The 9,912-nt window shown below is 40.4% G+C and overlaps 1 protein-coding gene across 2 annotated transcripts; it reads right to left on the bottom strand.

The window, feature by feature from the left end:
- Positions 1-2,636: 2,636 nt before the first annotated feature.
- SMIM8 (small integral membrane protein 8) lies at positions 2,637-9,345 on the bottom strand. 2 transcript variants are annotated; one of them, XM_084890756.1, is made up of 3 exons: positions 9,235-9,345; positions 4,474-4,631; positions 2,637-3,005 (listed from the first exon to the last, which is right to left on the bottom strand). In XM_084890756.1, the coding sequence occupies exons 2-3, from the start codon at positions 4,606-4,608 to the stop codon at positions 2,847-2,849; spliced, it is 294 nt and encodes a 97-aa protein (XP_084746882.1). In that variant the 5' UTR covers positions 4,609-4,631; positions 9,235-9,345; the 3' UTR covers positions 2,637-2,846. The 2 variants fall into 2 exon arrangements, with proteins under 2 accessions (XP_084746882.1, XP_084746883.1); XM_084890757.1 differs by having other exon boundaries at positions 9,141-9,279.
- Positions 9,346-9,912: the final 567 nt, after the last annotated feature.

Raw genomic sequence — 9,912 nt, 5'->3', positions numbered from 1 at the left:
GTCCGCATCCCAAGAACCCCCCAGGTGCCTGACAAACGGGGCACATTGGTCACCTATGAAAGATAAGTCTATAAACCAATAAATAATTTAACTATTTGCTTCAGGGAATTGTTGAAAACCAATTTATCGATTGAACAGCTTGCTCCTCTGGACAAATAGCGCCTCTGTCAGGACAGATTGATTCCCAGGGCAAAAAGGTCACTTGCCCCTTATCAATCGATAGTCTACTTATTAAGACTTGCTTCAAGACTAATCTATTACTGAGTTTTGCCTAACCTCAGACAGAGTCCCACATTAAAAGACCTCCTTTAACTGCTTGAGCTCATACTCCAAAATGCTGTCAATATCTTGCCCTAACCATCCCTTTCTTGGACATGACTGACTTTGACAAAGTGACATTTTCCCTTAGAGAATGAATAAGAACATCAACACACAGCCAGTCAGTCTGTGAGGTCAATGGGAGGAAAAGGAGACATATGTACTACTATTTATAATACTTTAAACAATTTTTTAAAAGGCAATAAAATAAAATAAAAAATTAAATAATAAAATAAAAATCAGCCAGCTACACACACAGACTGTGCTCTAACTTGTAACCATCCTGTAAAAAGTATCATAGTTTGGTACTTCTTCCTAAAATTCAATGAGATTCTACCTCACACTATTTTTCACAACCATGTGCCTCACTGAATCTATTGCTACCTTAGCTCATCATGTAGACATCCACATGGCTCAAGGCTGTAGCCTGTGCAGTTCCTGCTACGATAATCTCTCGATTGTTCACCTAATATCTCCTCCACCAAATATCAACTTATTTTGCTGAACACTAGAAGAATTCTAAAAGAGGATAATGTGATACTAAATATGTAAATTGAAAACAATTCAAGTTCATTAGTAACCAAAGTCTATAGGGAAATCATAATTATTAAGCAAAACATAATACTTTACATTAAAAGGCATTTTGCCCTGGCCCCTGTAGCTCAATGGTCAGAGCATCAGCCCTTGCACTAAAGGGTCCATTCCTGGTCAAGGGCATGTACATGGGTTACCGGTTCCATTCCCAGCTTGGTTGGGGGCATGCAGGAGGCAACCAATGAATGTGTCTCTTTCACATTGATGTTTCTCTCTCTCTGTCCCTCTCTCTCTCTCCGTCATGCCTTTCTAATCTCTCTAAAGATGAATGGAAAAAATATCCTCTGTGAGGATTAAAAAAATGAAAAGGCATTTTATACCACCTAAGTGCAATTTAAACTACATAAAGTGTACCACATAGAGAAACATAGCAAAAAAAAAAAAAAAAAAAAAATTAGGGCTCAGCAGCAAAGATTTAATTTAGTTGCATATAGGTAACTCAATTAGCTAAGCTCTTTAATATATTCAAATCAGACATAATTGCATTTTCATGTGTCTTTACAAGACCACAATAAAGTTTTGGAAATTAAAAATTTACATGACAATGACAAACTCTACTAAATGAAACAAAACTTCAGAGATGAGATTACTGAGTCCTAATTGCAATGATTTAGAGAATGGGATAAATGTCTAGAAATAGAACAGATCTAGAACCCTTGTGAGAAGGATTTAAATTATATCAGGTAAACTCAGGACAGTGAGGAGACCTTCTTACTTATTGAGTAGTTCTAGTTTTAAAATAACTATAAGACCAGTCTTATGTTTATCACTGTAACATTAATTTACAAAAATTAAAATAGATAATGTGGAGAACGGCTACAGCATTGGGACAGGATCAAGCCTCAGACTGACTTGGGCAAAACCACATACAAGTCCCAGCTTGGAATGCAAAGCCCTCCCAGCACAATTACAGTCAAAAGGCTATGATTGTAAGCTTGACCTTATCATCCGACCCTGCAGTCCTAGGTTGCTAAGGGATGTGGGCTGCAGGGGGGTGGGGAGGGGTGCAGCAAGTGCTGCCTAAACAAGGCTTGATAAGAGTTCAGGAAAGCAGCAGATTTGAAACTCGCAAGAACACCGTAAACATCTTGCCCTTGTTTTGCTTTGTATGATCTGACCATAAAGCTTTGGCTTACAGGCTGTGTCACTGTTTCCCCATCCAGGTAATGATCCACCTGGCCCCAACTGTATTCTCTTGTGTTTTCTTTAATCCTTCATCGCCCCTCCTCAGGTTCACCACTGGCCCTGCTGGATGTGTTTCAGATAACAGTTGTAGTAAAAAACACCACCATACCTCATTATAACATACTTTTCATTTTTAAAGAAAACCCCCAATTACTTTGGATTATTCTCTCATTTAAACTTGGTTTTAGTAGTTGAGTGGGACTATCTTTTAAAGTAAAATAAAATTCTGGACCAAAAATAGCTAAAATGAAAAACCAAAATATATAAACCATCTGTGACTTTGTAAAAACTATTTGTCTATAACACTGACAATAACGTACAATTTACAATAATTTACAATTACTTCTTTTTCTTTACAAATATAGATTCTATGCCAGGTGGAAAATAAATATTTCCTTTGGAAATAGCAAAACAAAACTAAACCCTATTGCAAATGCACAACTCATCTTAAAATATTAAAATTACTGTGCAAATTTAACAATACAAGGTACTATTATACAGAACTTAATAATTAACAAAAATTACTTCCATTCTCATGGTACTTTTATAAGAGAATTTAATTTAAAAAATATATTGAGAAGTTTTCTGTGGAAAACGAATATGATAATGGCTGCAGCTTTGAAAAGAAAATTTTTACTATAGTGATTTGGCTGCAACTGTACAACAAACATGATATTATGCATTTATAAAGTCTACCATTTGATGATTCCAGAGCCTTTATTTAGCTCCATCCATAGTAACCAGCAATATTAATCCCATTTAGATGTTTTCCTCCTCATATAGCTGTGTCCCTCACTGTCAATAGCTTCATAGAGGTCCTTTTTATTCTCTTGTGTTGCATGTAGATAACCGATATAAGCCACGCATAGCGAAAGCGTTATCAATCCGAAAGCCATTACCGGTTTGTTCTGTCAAAGAAAAAATTACAAAGCCTCATTAACACTAAGAATTTGAGGACACCCAAATATCTGTTGCATTTTCCTCTTGACAAAATAAGTCTTTATTACCACACTAGCATTCCTATGACATTCTGAATTAGAATATTTTTTTTTAGTTCTTTATTTAATTAACCCAACTCCTGATAATTTAGAGACTGTAGAAGACTTGCTTCTCTTCTCCAGTCTTTCTTCTGCCTGTAGCCGGGACATCTCAGACCTCCACCTTCAGGAGGGTGATGTCTGGGCAAGGAACAGAGGAGACAGAGGCATGGAAACAGTCCAGTGCTCAAGTTTTCAGTGTTATCTGTGTGACATGGAGAAGCTGCTTAACTTCATTTTATTAGGAGGTGAGGGGTGAAGTGTACATGCTATTCTTCTCTCCTGAGTTCATGAACAACCGGCAAAAAGCCTTTTATGTCATACGCCAGGTACACCAGAAATGGCCATGTATGTGCTCTCCTCTAGGAACCTATTCTAGCACCTCAGAAATTTAGTCACCGGGACAGACAGGATGCTGTGATAACGACCTTGATTTTCTACTGGGAAACCCAAGATCCTAAGAGGCAAATCAACTAGCTTTGAATTTTAAAACAGTTTTTAAATGTAGGAAAGATGCTCACAACTCCATAGAAATGTTATCTTTTTTACTCAATTCAGGTACTCCCATTTGTGTTTAACAAATGGGTCTTTCCTAGTTCGGTGTGAGTTGCTACACAAGTGTCAGTTTATATTGTTTCTGTCACCATACCTGCTGAATACTACTATTTCGAATCTTAATCCAAAGAATAAAAGTCAAACTTTTTCATTTGAAAGACATCTAAGAAAGGCCACAAACTCAGAGTAGTTTAAATCTGCAATTCTTAAAATGCATTTGACAATTAAAAAAACTCATTAGTTCAAAGTTTTTACATTCTACCTTAATTTAATGATTTGATTGTTAAATTGACCCTTGAGTCTGAAGGCCAACACTCTATCCACTGAGCCAAATCGGTTAGGGCTGTTTTGAAAACTTTCATAAAATGTTTGCAATATGCCTTAGGTAAAAACACTATTAACAGAAGCTGGAATTGTCCATAATAATGATGAGATTTTTTTCATTTTGTTCTGTTTCATTGGAAAGTCTAATTTACTTAATAGAACCTGATAAAACATTAAAAATGTCCTTCAAATTAATACAGCTATTAAAATTTCAAGTAGATCCTTGAAAACACAGTCATTTTCCATTAAAATTCTCAAATGTCCTTAAAACAATTAATGTTAAATGTGTATTTAGTGAAATAGCATTTAAGATTTTCCTTCCAACTGCATTTATTCAAAGAGATCTTAATAATCAACACAAAATTTCCATGATCAAATTAAATGTCACAGGAAAAGAAGAGTTTCTATTTATGACAGCCTCGTTAAATTAAACATAAAGTCTTATCCCGGTGTATCTTACCGGTTTAATGAAGAGCTCCGGGTTCACAGCTCGAAATAAAGTTGTCGTCCGGACCCCTCTGAGCCCGGGGTTTCGGAAGTCTTTCTCTTTGGGTGGCTCCTTTTTCACAGCTGGAGGCTTAGGTGCTGAAGACATCTCGACTAATGATGATTTATTACCTAAAAATAATTTAAGAGACTTTTTTCATTTGTGATTTTTTTTTAAATAATGCCTTTTAAAACGCTAATTTTTTAAAATTACAGCCCAGATATATACCAAAAGTGACTGTCAATTATTTTATTACTTTGTAAAACACATGCTTTGTCAATGGTGCTTTAAGTTTTGTTTGACAAAATGGTTATTTTCTTTTTCATCTCTCAGAAGAAACCAGTGAATTGAGCAAAAGCTGTTTCTGACAGAAGCCTGGAGAGAATTATTTGTTAGTCTGAGTCACGCTGTATCTTACTAACTGAAGGAGTACTAAGCTAGGAGTGGCCATTGGTTAGCTACAATCTTCTCTATTTCCTTCCACTTCCACTCTTTCTCGCCTTCCACAGCGCTCTCAGGACACCAATCTGAGAGAAAACTAGCATTCTTTTGCTCAATTTCTCCTACAGCTCACCCCGTCACACGTTTCCTCAGGCTCCTCCCCCTCTCCACTGGCCGAAGCAAGCACTAGTACTAAGCAGTAAGGGTAAGTAGCTGTTTGTCCTCACTCCCTCTTTGCCTATAGCTACCCCAGGAACACTCCTGGGCTTTGTTTATACAAGTATTCTTTTTAAAAAATATATTTTATTGATATTTTACAGAGAGTAAGGGAGGAGAGAGAGAGTTAGAAACATCAATGAGAGAGAAACATCAATCAGCTGCCTCCTGCACACCCCCTACTGGTAACGTGCCCACAACCAAGTTACATGCCCTTGACTGGAATCAAACCTGGGACCTTTCAGTTCACAGGCCAACAATCTATCCACTGTACCAAACTGGTTAGTATTCTTTAAGTATTCCATTTTATAGACTTTACTAGAGGCCTGATGCACAAATTCGTGTCAGGCCAAGGGAGGGAGGAGAGAGACACAGGAGGCTGGCCGGCCCCACCTCTGATTGGGGTGGGAGGGGCCAATCGGGGTAGGGCTGGTTGGAGGGAGGGGCTGCAGGCAGTTGGCTGGCTGGCCCCACCCTTGGTTGAGCTCCCAGTAGAGGGGGCAATTTGCATATTAGCTTTTTATTATAAAGGATAAAAGCAATATTCTTGCAACTTTATTAGTTTTAGCAGTTCAGTTTTTTTTTAAACATCTTTGCTGCAGTAGTCACTAAATATTGATCTATCCCACTTAATTGGATAAACACCTCATCAGGAACATCGGCCTAAAGGGAAAGGACAAATGATAGTCAACACTTTCTACACTTGCAAGGACTTCTGAAATGTTCACTGTAGGTGGTTCCATCACGTGTTCCCTTGGATGTTATGGCTATCATTGTCATCAGACTCCCATCATCACTTTCTGGTTCCATCCTGACGTTAGTCAGCACTCCTGCAGCAATTGCAGGATTTGCTAAGTCTTTGGAAATATCAATAGTTAAATTGATACCTGCAAACACGGTCTTCAAAATCGAACTGATTTGGGAGACCAGTGACTAGCAATTGAGTACCAGGCTAGTTCAAATACCACATCTGGTTTTGGTCTTCTTCCAATTTAACCTTAGGGGATTCCTTAGGAATCATGCCTGTTTTCTTCAAACATTTCACTACCATGGATGGCTCTACCCACCACCGTGTCTCAGCAACCACGTCAATGGCTTGCTTTATTTTCTGTTTTCCCTTCATCATTTAAATTTAGAGTTGTTTCTGCAGTGAGCTCTCACTGTACAAATTATAACCTAATCAGATGGCTGCACAATTCAGTGGGAAAACTCAACACGTGCATGATCCAAGCAGAGGAGAACGTTGTGGGCAGAGCAACTACACCAGCAAGAGGATATGGCGTTTTGCTCCTTTCGTTCTCTTGCCAACCTTCCTCCGCCATTCATTAAAAATTTAGAGTTGCCTATTAGCTTGGTAATCACAGAGGAGTAAGTGAACATTTCCGAAGCCCTAAGCGTTGACTGACTTTTCGGTGTAGGATGCATTACGGAAGAACAGAGCAATCAACCTGTTTGCCTCCTTTTGCAAAGTCCACCTAGGGCATGAAGTATATGAGGTAATAATTCGTAAATTTCATCAGCATTTAAAACATCACTCAAGCTGTCATCGGTAATGGCTTTTTTTAAAATTCCTTCTGCTTGTGAGTTACTAAATTTCTCTACTGGAAGTGTTTTTTTCACCACTGACAACTTCTTAAAGGACTCTCTAACATGCCTACAATTTCTTCAGCCGGCACACAGTTGCTTGAACCTCAACATGCCCAAGGTTGGTAAAAAATCCAATGCTTTCTGCTGAACAAATGGTCCACTTACAAGCGCAGCTCTCGTACAAACCTGTCAATACCATACAAAAACAACCATAAAAGGGACTTTGAATTCAATTCTACTCTAGTCCCAGAATCCCTTTAACTTCCAATTCAGTTTTGGCTCAATATTTCAAAAATGTAGGAGTGATGTTAAATTCCTCTGTTACTTCTCCTTTCTTGTGGCAACCATGTACTGCTTCTGTTGCTTCCATTTTCTTCTATGAAATCTGCTGGCATTTCACCTTTCCCTCTTAGCCATGGGAGGAGGATAAATGGCATGTACACATGTTTTTTGAAATTAAGTCAAAATGTTGGTCACCTGGTGGCTTAGGCTAGGTGCCAGTGATATTTCTACTTATGCTAATGATGTGTTTGAATGTAATGTGGGAAGAGAAAATTCAGAAAAATATCATTAAAGTGGAAGCAGTATTACAGTCTGTAAATAGACCCTGCCTATTAGAAATGTAAAGCAAGAAATAGTTAGCATGATAGCCATGTTGTTGGGACTGAATCCCAGTCTCAGAGTACACCACTAATTGAAAGTGGGCATTATATAAAAGTCTAACAAGGCCTAAAAAAGCAAATATACAAAGGTGAAAGCCATGCTTAGCAGAAACTGACAAAAGCAGCATTTTCCTTTAATTACTGAGAACTGGTTATGTATAATTAAAACAAAGTAACCTGGTTTAAAATTGTTTTCTGGGAAGAAAAGCAAGATAATGGGGGAGGTAGGTATAGGGAGCACAGACTGTAGAGCACGTGTCAAACACAAGGCCCGGGGGCCAAATCCAGCCCGCCAGGCCTTGCAATGTGGCCCGCACCGCGCTGTCATCACTGCACTCCGCTGTCAGTTTATGACATTGTCAGTTTATGACTGTTCAGTAAACCATTCGGCCCGCGATTTAGGCTGGATTTTAGATTTTGGCCCCTTCTCTGATTGAGTTCGACACCCCTACTGTAGAGCATAACAGGTGTCTGTGTTTGAGTAAGTCACCCCTCTGGGCCTCAGTTTCTCCTTTATAAAAGGGGTAATAGGAACCACTGCGTAGAATTACCGTGTGCATTAAACGAGAGGACATTTCTAAAAGGATTATGTTCAATATATATGGTAGCTACGGTCATCCTCACCAACATACCCAATATGGTAGGCAGCTACTGTTATCCTCACCTTCTGGTCCAATCTCCTTTTTAAACGGAGAGAAGCCTACGCCCAAAGACACTCTGCCGTTGGCTACGGGAGGAGGAGATATTCTGGTCTCTCAATCTGGCCCACCCCTATGCCACAACCCACTTTACTCATACATCGATAAGCCTGGGCATTTATGTTATCACAAGAAATAAGAAACATAAACTTGTAATCACTTAAATTTTTAAAAAATTGATTCTGTATTGTTTCTAATGTAAAAAAAAAAAATTACTACTTAGTAAGAAGCATCTTTCCATCTCTTGGGTTTACTGTACCTGAAGTAAGGAGGGTTTGACAGGGGCTGTTGCGGGCCATCTGAGAGCTATTTGGTGCACTCCCCTCCCTTATGCTGTGGTCCCTACGCTGCAGCTGGCTCAGAAGGCAGGCGCATCCCAGGCCTCAGAAAAAGAAACTGCACTCAGCTGAGCCCAGGCACTGCCTTGCAGGGGAGCTCAGGTCTGTGAACAGCTACAAAAGGAGGCACCGCAGGTGAAAACAAGTACAAAACCATTTTCCCCAAACCAGTTGTTTCCCAAACTTCTCTCATGAGGAGAATCACCTGGTGGAGTTGTTAAACTACAGATTCCTGAATCCCAACTATAATAAGCAGTGCTAAACTAGAATTTTTGGGAACATATAGGTAAAATTGTATACTTAACTAAGTATATGTTCCCAAAAATTCTAGTTTAGCACTAAGAGCACTAAGTTAAGTATACACTTTTACCTATATGTTTCCATAAGTATACAATTTTACCTATATGTTCCCAAAAATTCTAGTTTAGCACTGCTTAGTTGGGATTCGGGAATCTGTATTTTAACAACTCCACCAGGTGCTTCTCATCACGAGAGAAGTTCGGGAAACACTGCCCTGAACAGTTTGGTGAGCTAGTGGGGCCCCAAGAAACTGCCCAGCAAACGGGAGGGTCTCTCCATCCGGGCGGAGGGTCCAGGATGCGTCACGGGCAAGGGCCCCGTGGGGTCATTAACGCCCGAGACCGGGCTCCGGGCACCCGAGCGGCGAGGACCCCGGTGCTGGGCAGAGCCCCGCGCACCTGGGAGTGAGGCCCGCAGGGCGGCAGGGCCCGCGAAGGCCGGGAACGAGCGTGCGGCGGAGCGACCGCCCAGCCCGCCACCCCCGCCGCTCACCTGCCGCAGACGCCTCTCCTCTGGGGCCCGCGACGCTCCGCCTCGTCTCCGCCTGCGGGAAAGAGCGTCCTACGCGCCCGCCGGCTCTGCCCCACAGCGACGCCTACCGTGCGGAGGCTGCGGCGCGGGCGCTGCAGGCACGAGGCTCCAGTGACTCCGGGGCCTTGTGCCCGCCCCAGAGGATGGGCTGGCTGGAGTTTGCAAGGGGTGTGTTTTGATTTCTCACATTTTTACCGTTCGCTTTCAGCCTCCCAGGTTCAAATAACTTTCCAACTGCGTGTGTGTTTTGTGAAAATAAAAGAAGGCATCATCTAGAATTGTATAAGTTTATATCATGGAAGGAGAAAGCATTATGATTTGGGAAAGAAGGCTTAGGTATGGTCTCTTCCTACCCACATTATTCACATGTACAGTTCATACTCTGCCATTCTATTAGTGCCCTGAGATGCCAAGAAGATGTGTGTAGCTGTGGTTATCATAAGAATAGCTATGGACCCCTGTTTGCAAATATTTTCCTGATTTAAATGTGTGGGGATACAAGTTATAGTAAAACAAACACAGTAGAATACCAGGTGCCCAGATCTTGACATGGATTTATGTAAAGCTTTGGTAAGTGGACTTTGAATTTGAAAGTTATTCTCTCAAGCCAAATTATCTTTCTATTTGATTAGAGGTTTC

Source organism: Pipistrellus hanaki (genome assembly GCF_964339955.1).
Source record: "Pipistrellus hanaki genome assembly, chromosome: 7".
Classification (NCBI taxonomy): Eukaryota; Metazoa; Chordata; class Mammalia; order Chiroptera; family Vespertilionidae; genus Pipistrellus; species Pipistrellus hanaki.
The sequence above is the reverse complement of the archived record's forward strand: the minus strand, read 5'-3'. Positions and strand labels throughout refer to the sequence as shown.

What these genes read in the sequence shown, in the direction of transcription:
- SMIM8 (XM_084890756.1), bottom strand. Translation starts at nt 4,608, where the DNA reads ATGTCTTCAGCACCTAAGCCTCCAGCTGTGAAAAAGGAGCCACCCAAA. An exon ending in CGGAGCTCTTCATTAAACCG is followed by an intron (nt 3,006 to 4,473) that starts GTAAGATACACC and finishes TTTCTTTGACAG; the next exon opens with AACAAACCGGTAATGGCTTT.